Source organism: Netta rufina (assembly GCF_964035555.1).
Source record: "Netta rufina genome assembly, chromosome: 25".
NCBI classification, from domain to species: domain Eukaryota; kingdom Metazoa; phylum Chordata; class Aves; order Anseriformes; family Anatidae; genus Netta; species Netta rufina.
The window spans coordinates 2,154,140-2,167,608 of record NC_140149.1 but is presented as its reverse complement, the minus strand read 5'-3'; the positions used below and the strand labels follow the sequence as shown (position 1 = coordinate 2,167,608).

Genomic DNA, 13,469 nt, shown 5'->3' with positions numbered 1-13,469 from the left:
AAGAGCTACTGAAAAGGAACTAATAAATGCTTTGCACTGGAATGTAAAGGCTTCTGTATCAGCAGCTGTGCTTGGTATCTGTGGTTTGTTCCTGAAGGGCTTGATTCAGTTTGCTTAAATTTCTTTTTATAAGTAATGTGGTGAAATTCAAGCAGGCAATGCAAATGCGGTACGATGGGTTTTAAAGGCAAATGCAGTACGATGGGTTTTAAAGGCAGAAACATGTCCTTAAATTGTGGCACCAGCTGTGGTACAACATGTGCACTGAGAGGCACCGCTCACGCGCTCCAGTCGCTCAAAAGGAACAGGAGGCGAAGCCGCTTTGCAGCGAGCGGCGCAGGAGCAGCAGGTGATGTATCGCTGGGATAAGCACCTGTCATTATTAAAGTTTACCCAGGGCTTTACGGTGTGTACAGAAGCAGGCAGCAGCGCGTGCGGCGGCGATCTCTGCAGGTAGCGCCAGCCTCTTGGGGCGCGGGCACGCGAGCGCCAGCTCTCGTTGGGGTGGCTGCTGGGATGGAGCCACCTCATAGTGCTGTCTTGGCTGTATTTTTATTAAAGAGTGGAAAAAAAGGGAAAAAAGAGCTGAAGTGTTTTTTTGTTATGGTGGAGAATGGAGGTGCCCAGTGTTGAGTGTGTTTGTGAGGGGACACAGAGGGACGCGGAGTTGGCTTTGTGAGCCCAGGCTCCCTGCTTTTTATTATTTTTAAACGCCTCCCCGTTGCCCTCGTGCTCCTCGCTGTGGCGCTGGGCAAGCACCGGGAGGCCCGAGGCCGCCCGGCCGCGCCCCGCCGGCCCCACAGGGCGCCGCGCCGCCAGGGCCGCCTCGGGGCCTTCCGGCCGCCATTTTCCCCCCGGGCCCCACAGCAGCGCTCCCCCCGTGGGCGTGAGCCCCCACCCGGCGCCTCCCCCTCCTATTGGCTGATCCCAGCGCGGCTCCGCCCCCTCCTCCCCCAAGTATATGGCCCATTCTCCGCCCCGCGCCCATTGGCCGCCGCTTCGGCGCCTCTCCCTGCGATAGGCCGGGCGGCGCGGCAGGGGCGGGGCCTGGCGAGGCGGGTCCCGCGGGGGGGGCGCGGCGGCCGCAGTAGCGCCGGGGCGGCGGCGGCGGCGGGCGGCGGCTGGCGGCGGCGATGGGCTCGGCGCGGCGCTTCCCCCTCCTGCTCCTGCTGGGGCTCGCCGGCCCCGCCGCCGCGCTGGCCGGCTACATCGAGGTGGGTCCGGGGGGCAGCGGGGCCGGGGAAGGAACGGGTTGGGGTTGGGGAGCCCGGCGGAGCCCCCGGTGTGCGCCGTCAGCGTGCGGCTGGGGCGATCTTTGGGCTTAAAGGGCGTGCTTTAGGTGCTCCTGCTCCAGCTGCTCGCATTGATGCAACTTCACGCGTAGAGGTGGTCAGGGGAGGGAAGCTCCGCTGGAAATAAAAACTTAACATTAGCTACCTGCACGCGGCGAGGGGAGGGGGGGGAGGAATCCCGGCCCTTCCCCAAAATCTGGGCGCTGCGGTCTGCGGGAGCGAGCCGGCAAAACAAAGAGCAAAGTGTGCGCTGGGGGCAAGGGGAGTTTAACAAACCCCGTCTGGGCGCTGTTCGGGGAGGCTGAGCTGCCACAAGGTCCTGCGGGGCTCGGGGTGCTCAGGGAGGGGGGGGGGGGGACGGGTTGTGGTACCGGTGGGTGGCTGGGTTTGGCAGTTGAAGTGTAACGGGCTTGGTTCAGCACAGCATCTGCCTGTGTGCCATGCAAAAATTGCAAGCCCCAAGCTGCTGGTTGTTAACCTGCGATAAGCACAGCCCGATAATGTTTTTGTGTCTTGTGTGGAACTAGTCCAGGACTTCTGCCCAGCCCTCTTGTTCAGCCATTGCCAGGGAATTGTATTCCACAGAATTTTTGCCAGTGTTTCTGTTAGATTGCTGTAAATCGGTGGAACGAGGCAATAATCCTATGGGGAAAAAGTTGCGCTGGGGTTATCCTGCAGGGAAGGTGCCGAGGCTCAGCAGGGCTGGTCTGAGGGACCCCAGCTGATGGCACGGTCAGGTTTCGTGCTCCTGCCTTGGTGGCGGGGGACTGTCCTGGCTGCTGGGTGGTGGCCACGCTAATCTGATCTCCTGCACCTGTTGAGAAACTCCTCCAGCTGTAGGTCACTTCCTCTGGCATATCCGAGGCAAATTCAGCTGCTTGTGGCACATCCCTTCTGGAGGCTGCAGTTGCTCACAGACTTGCCTTTCAAAAAGCCGACTTCCTCCTCAGGAAACAAACCTAGCCGTAATTTTATTCTGAAGCCTTGTGTCCAGCTGAAGAAGCAGAGCCCGGCATTCAGAATGGGATTAGTGAAGGTTTTGGCACCGAGGGGAGCGCACCGGTGTCACCCACCTGGCAGCCCCACAGCTTGGGGCGCTGAGCTGCTGGAAGAGGATGCGCCTGGAATGGTTTCTGCCTCCTTCCTCAGCGGATCGCCGTGTCTGTAGCAGGGCTGGTTTCGGGGGCTGTGGATTCGCTCCCAGGCTGCGGCAGGCCGGCGTGTACTGACACAGATCAGTGCCAGGCTGGGGCTGCGCTGGTGCGGCGGGCAGTCGGCGTTCGGAGGTGCGTGCGCGAGCTGCTGCTGCCGCAGAATCCGCGTCCTCCAAAGGCATGACAGCCTCCTTGGTCTGCTGACACAGAATTAAAATGTCACGACTGACATTTTTTCTTTTTTTTTTTTTTTTTAACTGCATCCTCTACCGTTGTCTTGCCCGTGGGGAGCTGCAGCTCTCGAGTCTTTCTTGCTGCCAAATTTTTTCCAGAATGTTATCTTGACGCAGAGCTTAGGAAGTGAAATGGTTATTGTTCTTGTTTTCATCATCGTTACTGGAGGATACCAGGTAATGTGATGAAAAATGTATAAGTGGTTGATTAAAAAACAAAAAGACATTTGAAAGTGTACTAGAGTTAAGGAAAATACATAGCATTGTCTGTATTTATTAGTTTAGTTGAATTGGCACGGTCCCATTAGGTGGATTTTCTTCTGCTCTATTATCTTAGCTACCAGTCCCTGTCCCTGGAACACCCGGTAATCTTCTTATCGACTACAATTTGTTTTTCTTTCTTCCATGTATGGGGGAAGGCGAGTGGCAGATTTATTTATTTTTTAATTACTGATGGATGAACCTTTGAATAGGGCGTTTACTGGGGCTTGTCACTGGTGACCGTCTCCCTTTCAGATCGTGGAGCTGGCAGATAACCTCTGACAGCCTTTCTTCAAATGAATTTGAATATAAGAGGTCAGAGAAAGCATGGATACCCAGCAGAATAATGGGTTTTTCTTCCCAGAGCAATGCGTGTCCTAAGGATGTATTTGAATTCAGTGACTGCTGTGTTTCGCTTGTGCAATCTGAGAGAACTTCAAATAGTTCACTGATGCTGACTGACAAAAGAAAATAAATCTATTCTAATTTGATCTGTATTCCAATGATAAACTACTTCTGCTGTGCCCTCAAGGCCTTTAAAGATGCAAAGTTTCTTTTTTATCACTTGACCTTTTTGTGTAATCGAATCTCAGCAATGCAGACTTGATACTGCCTCTTTTTTTTTTAATCTCATTTTTTTTTGAGTGGTCTTTTTCCAAAGCCATCTTGAATGATTCTGTTACCTGTCTGCTTCAAATGAAAAACATTTGGAGTGAGAAAAACAACATGCTGTCTTGCATCAGAATTGTGCAGTTCTTGTTATTTCTGTGTGGTGTGCTTAAATTCTCACTAACAAAAATATCAGTCTTGTGCCATTTCTGCAGACCTTAGGGACTTCTAATTGCCTGCTGCATTGAACAAAGAACTCCACCTAGGGGAAATTTCCACTTCTGTGTTGAAGTCCTGAGTAGAAACAGCTCAGTAAAATTCCAGTCTTGAACATGGCCTTTAGTTTGCTTTCAGTTCCCACAACTTCACTTCCCATTAAGTGTTAGGAAATATATTTTCGTATGAAAGCAATTAGACGCAGTGCCTTATCTAAGCCTAAAGCAGAGCTTCGCAGAGGCAGAGATGCGTGTAAGGAAATAAAGCGAATCAGGTGGGCAGCTGGTATTGCAGAGAGGCTCTGGAATTTCTGCTGCATTGTAGAAGGCTACGTGAAGGTAAGCCCTGCTCTTTGGAGAATGCCTTCAACTCTCCTTGTGCTAGACGTGCGAGGGCATCTTATTTATGACCTCTCTTATGTGTTATTTAGGTGTTAATATCTCTACCTTCGATTAAGTGTTTTTGTTGTTAATAATGTCCATTGCAGCACCTAAGAGCTATTCAAAATCTATTATACGGGTGGTAGCTTAAGCTGCATTTGAGTTTTGTTGTTACATACTGCACCTTCCCCAGTGCCTTATAGTGAAGAAAGAAAGAATTTAGTGCCTGTTCTGTGTATGTCATGCTCCTCTCTAGATTTTGCTTGTAAAAAATTGCCTTTGCTTTTTTCCGTTGTATGTGTCTTCTGGAGGCGTATGGACTCAATCTTGTAAACATAAGTTATTTTGACTGTAGCATCTGCTTGTACAAATGTGCTTAAACCATAACCTTGTTCTTCAGCTGAAAATACAAGGAGTATGCTATCCCCAGCAATTCCTTTCTTGGTAGAACAAGAAAGCCGCTTTCTGTACTTTAGCATCTCAGAATCTTCTTGTTAACTACTTTAGGGTGTATAAATGGATGTAATCCTTCAGCTGTTTGCTCTCGTGTTGCTTACATGCAGTAAAGCTTACTGTCATTGATTTTTTTTTCTTTTAAATTTAGTTCATGCAGTCAGTGCCCCTGAAATCTCGTTAAATTAAGATGGTGCTGGCTCTTAATTGGAGTACTTCAGATACTTGCAATGGCCTATAAACCACTCTGGTAAGGCTTCTACTTCAGAACTGTACTCAGCTCTGCAAGATTGTCCCTTTTTCTCCAAAAGTGTTGTCTGTGCCCATAATGGGCATGCTTCGATTCCTCTGCTAGCAGTGAGTTTGTCGCTGCTAATGGCAGTGACAGGCAAATGGCACGTCCTATCACTGGTTTAACCTTAAATGGAGCCTGCGAGGCACATAGGCTATTTACATTTTGTATTCCAGTTTTGAGTTTCCATCGTCTGCAGGAAAGATTTGTGCCATTAAATCTCAGGTTCGTGAGAACATGGATTGACAGCACTGTGTAAAGTTAGAGTAACTCCTCCAGATACATATCTTTATTTAGTGAATGGAATAAATCATCAGGCTTCTGTTTACTGTGGTTTATCCAAAATGGCATATGGTGGCTTCTTATTTTGGGTACCATGGGCTAGAAGGTAACTTCAGCATGTTACCACCGTTATGTCAGTGGGACAAGTTATGCTTTAAGTTGGGTGCTACAAGGGAAAGAACCAAGTGAACTTCCATTCTTGAGAGACTGTGCACAAGGCAATGTGCATTTCAGGGAAAACAGATGGATTTTTTATTTTTTATTTTTTTTAGTAATTTCTTAAGTTGTTTGCACTTTCAATTTACGAATTCTTGCAATGCTGAACAACTAACTCCCCAGTTGGATTTTGCATGTGGATAACAATTGTTTAACTTGTTCAGCTTCTTCTCAGTTAAGGAAACAGTCAGGAATACATAATTAACTTTCCTGCCCTATATGAGAACATGAAAAATCCCCATAGAAAAGAGAAATAAAGTTCACTTTTTTTTCATGGCTGTGCAGTGGTCAGTGAGTCATAATGCTTGCTCTGCAGTCTCATTGGGCTGATTTTAATATTCAAAATTTCATCTTTATCTGCATTTGTGAAACTTTAACCTCCAACTTGAGACAAATGATCAAAACTGTAATCTTCTGCAAGTGGTGTTAAACTAATCTTTCTAGCACAAAACATAGCCTGCTCGGCTTTTTTACGTAATCATGTGTCCACCTGATCAGAAACGCATGCAGCTAAGCTGCTTACCAGCGCTTCATCGCCAAGTATTACAGCGGTTGTTCTGTGTATAGCCAGCAGGGAAATACCTTCGTTATTTTTGAGGGATCAACCCATATATGTACTAAACCTCGTTATAATGTTTGGTGATTGTTTTCTGTGCTGTCAGCGATGATCATGCTCTTGCAGGAACTGAGGCACTGCAGCGCCTTGGTACCTCCAGCAGCGTGTTGTCTTCTGACCAGTGCGCGGAGTCATGCGGGGCCGCTGTCTGTGGCGTCCGATGTCTGATCTCACTTTCCATTTTTCTTGGAAAATCGAATCACGTCCTCATTCTCTGTGTTTCACAGGGAGAGAACTGATGGTGAAAGCACCCTTGTGGATGAGGCATGGTCTGTGTAGTCTTTTGTTTTCTGCTGCAGGCAGTCCTGATACCTGAACATGTATTTCTTTATCCATTTTAGAGATCAATACTTGATCTCTCCTGGCCGACTGACAGAATAGCCTGAGAATTTTTGTTGTTCAGCTCCCATGATGTTGGTGTGTTGACTGCAAGGATAATGGTTTCGCCTGAGGTGCTTTTTCCCTGTTTTTTTTTTTTTTTTTCTCTGCAGAACCGTGTTAGGCCTTGCAGTAACATCTTTTAGCAGTAGTTTTGGGGAAGTCTTGGATTTCAAGCCTGCTGATCAGTGTCTGGCTATAGAGTTTATCTCATTTAAGGGTGCTCTTTTGGGGGTTGATCATCTGAACCTTGGATAATTTTGGCAGATTTTGGCTGTTGGGGTACCCATGCAGCTGAGCAGCGCAGCAGGCTGCTGGAGCTGTACAGGCCCTTCAGGTTACTGAGGGGGCCTGAGGTCGCTATTCCATGCAGCACATGAGCTTCAGAGAAGTTTACAGAGGAGACGAAATCAATAATTGTTTGGCTCAGATGGCTTTTCTGTGTTTTGAGACTAACTGAAAATCGTTATGAAATGATGACTTTGAGTTTTTTCAAGGCACCAAATGCGCAGGGCTTAACAATTACCTGCATCATTCAGATGCAGCCTGGAAAAAATAAACAAAAAACAGAGATGCCAGAGCTGACCTTTCTTCCCTGTCTGCCTTGGTAAAGCTTCACGTGTCCTAACTCTGCAAAATCACAGAGTCCTAGGTAGTGGTACAGCTCACCCTGCTGTATGCGGCCTCCCTCGTATGGGTATCACGCTGAGGTGCGGCACGGACGATAACCGTGCTTCAGTGCTGGGATCCCAGGCTTTGGCTCAGTGACAGGGATGCATTTAAGTAATTTCATACAGTAAGCTTCTCTCTAACAAAATTACAGCAGTCAGAAGTATAGTCTGATTCAGGTCAAGGACATGGAGAGAGAGATGGAGCGGCTGGGGCCTTGTTCCTCCTTCCTGTAACAGTAGATTGGTACTTGGTGAAGTTTCCATTTAAGAGTAGCTAATTATCATCTCCTTACTGAAGACTCCTTGCTGATCACATCAGGCAGGCTGACAACCAGCCACACCAGAAGTGTTTAAATAAAAGTAGTGTTTAACCTTGGAAGTGCCCTTAGTCATTTAGGTCTGTTTTTACAACCAAACACTCGATGATTAGGTTGTGTTTTCGAGAGTCTGATATGTTCTGAGGTGTTTGCTGGTGTTTTTTTTTAATTCTTGCAGTGAAGAAAGTTATTTTTATGTAAACTTTTTAGTCTAGCAGGCATGCATTTTCTCACATTGTTTTTGTGCTTGGGTTGTTTAATCCACCACCTCAAAGCACTGCAATAGCGATAAGACCTCAAAAATCATCTTCTGATGATGTTCTTGCAAGGATCGACCAGAGGCTTGGTGAGCTATGTGGTATTTTCTGGGAATTGCCCTATGCTAATTTCAATACTGAGATGCTTAAATCAAAGCCAGACATTTGCATTTTTAATTTTTGGGTTTCTCTGTAAGGGCTTGTACGTTATTTTTAGATCCAGCTCTCTGCCAAAAGTTTTGTCCATTTTGTTTTGGATGTTGGGCTGACGAATCCCACTAATTATGATGTCATTGTGTAGTGTGAAGTGACAGCAACAAAAAGAAAAATCTTGCCCGTGCCATCTGTTACAATAAACATTATGCACTCATGCTGGATTTCAAGCGGATTTGGATTGCATATTCACAACAGAAGCTGGTTTCTGCTTAGATGTATGGTAGCCTCCAGTGTAAAGCTTTTAATCACCAAATTCTCGATATGGTTTTGGACTTGGTCTGACACATTGCTGGGTCTAAGTAGTAGGTCTTTTTGTTGGTGTTTAATCTTTTCCCATTCATATTGGGACTAAGAAATTGCCAAAAGTAGTCCTAGAGCAATCTGCACGAATTATACTAATTCACTAGTACCAAGCATTGGTTGAGGGCTGGCTGACTTCTTATGCTGGTCATCTTACGATAATAGTGGCCTGAAATAGAGAGGGGCAGATTTGCTTTAATCTGCTAAGTATTCCTCTCAAAAGATTAAATGCAAAATGTTGATTCAAACCTGTGGTTTGAGTTCCCAGCGAGTGTATCGGCATTTGAACGCAAATCTTTCTCTGCATAATTTATCAAAGCCCTTGCTGAAGAAATTGAATTTGATGTCTGCTTCATTTTACGCAGCCAGATCACATACGCGTTTAGAAACCCAAAAGAATGAAACAATGTCAAGATCCAAGCTAAGCACGTTAGCCTGTGCAACAGTCCTGGCCAGAGATTAACTCAATGTAGGGTGTGTGGTGGTGCTCACGCATTTGCTAGATGTTGTTGCCTGCCAGGAGAAAGGGAGACAAATTGTTAAGGGTGCACGTTATCATGGAAAAGTTGTTATTCTTGAATGGAGCACGATGTTCATGACTCTTGGAATAGAAGTAAGAGCCTCCAGGTAGTTTGGGATATGCTTTGTAGAGTCCTGAAGTAGGTTTCTGTAGCTTCGGCACCGAAGTGTCGATCAGTGGTGAAGGTTTTTACTTGGTAGCCAGCCAGGAAAGTATGATTTTGTGTTTTTTTTTCTTTTTGTTTTGTTTTTTTTGAACATGTTGGTGTTTTGAGATCTGCATTGGACACGAATGTCTGTGCTGCTCTGGACTGGCAAGGGGCCAGAGCCCATCCCCAGAGCATCCAAGCAGTTCCCCGACCAGGGGGTGCAGGACGGCGACAGCACATCTATGGTGGCTCCGCAACGCCAACCGCAGCAGTGCGGCCCCCATCCCCTCCACCTTCTGCCATAAGGCTCCTCGTAAATTCTGGCTTCTTCAATTGCATCAGTACTTGCTCTGCAACAAAGCTAGTCAGTATGTGGATGTTCTGTTTAGGGCAACAGACGCTTTCTCGGAAGCAATTTACCAATAAGAGAAGCAGAAGATGAATGGCCTGCCAGAGAGCAGGCTCAATGCAATGTAATATTTTTGTGCTGCTGTAACCCTGTGTTGTCCACAGCTGGCTGTACGGGCTAAGTCACAGCTTGTGAGGAGTTTGGGTTCCCTGCCTCCTGGCTGCATGCTTGTCCTTTTACCAGTCTTTTCATTGTATGCATGTTCAAAATGTGTCTGAGTTACACTAATCACAACAGCTGACATGTATTATTTATGTCTGAATCCCTGGTACAGCTTTTATGCGTAATGTTTTGGATAAACGAATCCTTCATTTTCAGTGCTTGCATCTTGCTTCAGAACGCCTTCAGTTCTCAGGGTAGGAGACAAAGAAATAAACAAACGCCAACCAACCGATCACCTCGGAGGCCTTTTGCCATCTCTCCTTCACTCAGCAACATGGCTCCAAGGGAGACTAACGAGAAGAGCTGGATTCCTAATGTATCAGGGCTGTTAAAGCAGCAGGAAATCTTCCTTAAGATTTGCTTAAATGTAAAACCTGTGATACAGACAAAAGGCATTTTGAAGTCCAGGCTGAAATCCCTGGGTTTGGATGGATTTGTTTTCCTCGGTTACATTAAGCAAGCTTTGGACCTTGCTCCACACGGGAATTAGTGTGGTGTGAAGAACACTTTTCAAAGTATAACCACATGGGAGGTTTTCCACAGGGCATCTGTAGCATGTTAATTCCCTTTTTCATTGCAGGGCACTGACTAGAATGGATCTTTGTGGCTCTTTTGTAAAAGCTGCTGATGTTTTTCAAGGGTATTACGGCTCTGAAAAGGCCAGCAGGCCAGCGGCGTACTTGTTAGTTAGGTGTATGCAAACAGCTGAACTGGTTGCTCCAGAGAAGCATGCTGTGAAGATAGCCACAAACTTTGGGCTGCAAGCTTCGTGTGTACTGTGGAAGAGAAGGACTGGGAGTACTGCTTGCTGAGACGTGAAATGGCCTTTTTCTTCAGGCAAAAGAAACGATGCCTTGACTTCATTTGCCTTGTTGCCCTTGGTTTCGATTTGGCTTTTTGTATTTCCTGTCACTATCTTTATAAAGATTTTTGCAAAAAGTTAAATCGTTATTCCTCACTATGTAAGTGGCAGATTGCTGTACTCAAACTGTTCTGTTATTGTATTTATTATTGTCTGTGATTATTAAATCTATCTTGATGGTAAAACCGAGGGCACAACAAACATTTAGCTACTGTTAGTAGTGAAGTTGACTGTCTAGGACGTGCACAGCTGTTTGTAGCTGAAATTCCAGCAGCAATTCCCAAGGTTTTGGCTTTGAGGTACGTTGCCACTACTTTAAGACAGTGCTCCTGACCTGCCTGTAAGCTGCTTCTCAGGCCACAACAGGGGGCTGGCCATTTTTCACTCTTTATAGCAGATAGCTTAAATATTCCACATCTGTAAAGCAGAGGATTTTGCTTCATAGTATGTGCTTTGGAAGGACTTCTGGGGCGTGGAATATCTCTTCAAATACCTCTCTGAGCAGCATCCACGTAACAGCATGTACCTACATCCCATTTAAGATGACTTTCTTCAGTGATGAAGAGGATCAAAACAGTCATTAAGCTGCGAAATGTGTCACGTGTTGTATGAAGCATGAAATAAAGATACAGACTGAACATGCCAGAGTGGTGCAATCCATTGGAACCCGTCAGGATGTGAACGTCTTTAGCTGAACTTCAAATGCTCGTGTTGCTGACGGATGAAACTCTGGTGCTGGGTTTGCATACAGAAACACTCTGTCGGTGTTTGCACAAACACTTTTTTTCTTCTTCTGTGTATGAACGGATAGTTGGAGCCCCTCTGAAGCACCTAGGCTCCTGAGTGAAACTTAAAATTGTGTGCTTAGCTGTAGGTTAGTTGTTAGGATAAGTACTGGAGTGATGAGAATGAACCTTGGGAACAAAGAGTGGCCCCAATGAAGAGGACTGTGCTTGGTATTCCAGCTGCTGCGCTAACATTCCTGTCCCTTTCATTGACATGTATAATTGTCAAAACAGATGATCTGGAGTTGTGCAGCTCTGCAGTTAGGACATTCATTGCTGCTGTCCAGGCTTTAGAATTGCTCTGCAGCCTTGACAGAGGAGCTTTTATTTCTGGCCATTTTTTCTCTGTTCCAACTGGTGTATTTGCAATCAGATACAAAATTTCTGAATTCAGTATTCTCAGAATCTTTTCACTGTCCCCCAGCTCATGATGTGAATTCAGCCATCATTGGGAGCACTGCTGGTTAGGTTAGCTGACGGCTGCGTGGAGAGGCAGCCTCGTTGAGACCTAGACTGGAAGGAACTCACTGGGGCCCACGACAGTTTCTGTTTATCCAAAATAAGGATATTAGAATGGGACGTTTCTGGCTGCCTGGTGCTGTTGCATCATCAAGCTACTATTTCAACACAGCTCTTTCTCAAGGGCTCACTTCTTACCGTGTGAGGTGTCTGAATACATTCCATAAGGTGAATCCACCACAGTGATTTGCTTGATTGTGGTGAGGCTGCTGCTGAGATACTCGCACAGCCATGTGTCCGAGTTATAAAAAGCCTTGTTGGGCCGTGTCTGAAGTCAACTAATGAAAAACAAAACCACAGCTCCCAGGGGTGAGAACTTTGTGCAACATTTTCAGCCTTTGACTTTGAGAAAACTCTATTGAAGCTACTCAGCCTATGGCTAGGAAAATGGTGAGTGGCCTATTGCATCAATACTCAGATCAATCTTCCCTCCAATCGCTGTCCTAGTGATGGGATTTATGTGTTAAGTCAGCATTTCTATTGCCGTCCATATCTGCTTGTAGGGTCAAAGAAAGTAAAACTTGCTTGTGACAACCGACCTTTTATATCTTTCTGCTGGCTCTCAGCAGAGATAAATGCACTCAAGTGTTGGACAAGAGCATCTGAGCAGGCAAAAAAGTTTCTGCAAGAAAAAGTAAACAGTCCCTTTCTGCTAATAGCCTTTTCCAAGGCTACTTGGAAGCAGAGAATTGTTGGGGGTTGTGTTTATAACAAGACAGCTTGAAGTTTTTCTTTGCTGTTCCTGCAGCTGGAGGATGCTAAGTCTTTAGGCCAAACAAAGAATTTTACTGCTGAGATGGTCAGATTGTATAAAGGGTTAAATGGTGTGTTCTGGGAAAATAAAAAATAGTGCTCCGCGTTGGAGACCTTGAAGAGGAACTTCTCTGGAGGTGATGGAAGTTCTCACTGTGTATTGCCTGCTGTTCATGAAGGCATAACTAGATTGGCTGAAACTGTTCTGCCTGTTCTTTTTCAAAGGGTAATTTCCCCCACTGATGCGGAATGGGTGATTTTGCTTCCAGCTTTGTAATAAAGCTTTTGGCTCATAATGGTTTTGTGCTGGAAGACCTCACTGAAGTGTCACATTTCTTAAAAAATTATCCAAGAGCTAAGCAGCAGAAGTATGCAGCTGCAGTATCTAACCACTTCTTCCACGCATCTTATAATTAATAGTAGCTCAACTTTAAAAAAAAAAAAAAAAAAAAAAAAAAAAAGCACTGCTCTCTAACACCTACCTTGAAAATTTTGTTGAAAGTGCTTAAGGAAACCTTGAGGAAATAGGGTATCGGTGTACTGAGTTCCTTCTTCCTGCTGAAAGCAGGAAGAAATTGATAACAGAAGTTGAAATCTCATTTTATCATACATGAAAGTCAGTTCTCCCATTTTGTTTGTTCCCTTGTAATGCTTCACGATCTGATAGAGCTCAGGAGACCCAAGACCTATAAAACCATGGAGGTCAGGTGTGCTCGTGCAACGTGCAGAGTCAGTTAACTCTGAGAGAACAACAGCCTCGACACGTTTGAGGCTCTGTGCTAACTTCTGTTGAACTAGTTTTACTTTCTGGATCAGCAAAATCAGTAAAGGGGATCTGAAGCTAGCCAGCTTTAGTCTGTGCTATAAATTACTGCTTAATTTTCTAATAGCATTAAGCAGTTACTCTAAGTAGAGGTCTGTTGCTTCCCTTAAAGGAACTGTTTAATACATCCATTAGAGTTTCCGTATGCTGGCTTAGCTACGATATGACGTTGTGACTATTAAACCCTAGCTGATAAATTAATGCTTTAGAAATAAAATGCTACTAAATTAGTCAGGATTGCTTTTAAAGAGTAAAAGACTGAAATCCATTAAGCCATTACTGAGGTCCTTTCTTCACTTTCTGTGACCCAGCAGCTGACAAAACTTCAGGGGTACTTCAAAAGGC

At 45.6% G+C, this 13,469-nt stretch overlaps 1 protein-coding gene across 5 annotated transcripts in view; it reads left to right on the top strand.

The window, feature by feature from the left end:
• The first annotated feature begins 1,093 nt into the window (after positions 1-1,093).
• The window catches only part of APLP2 (amyloid beta precursor like protein 2), a 47,836-nt gene continuing 35,460 nt past the window's right edge, over positions 1,094-13,469 (top strand). For all 5 annotated transcript variants that reach the window (XM_084301521.1, XM_084301520.1, XM_084301519.1 and 2 more), the window contains exon 1: positions 1,094-1,214. In XM_084301521.1, the coding sequence (XP_084157647.1) occupies positions 1,134-1,214 (81 nt within the window). In that variant the 5' untranslated portion in view covers positions 1,094-1,133. The remainder of the gene's footprint in view (positions 1,215-13,469) is intronic.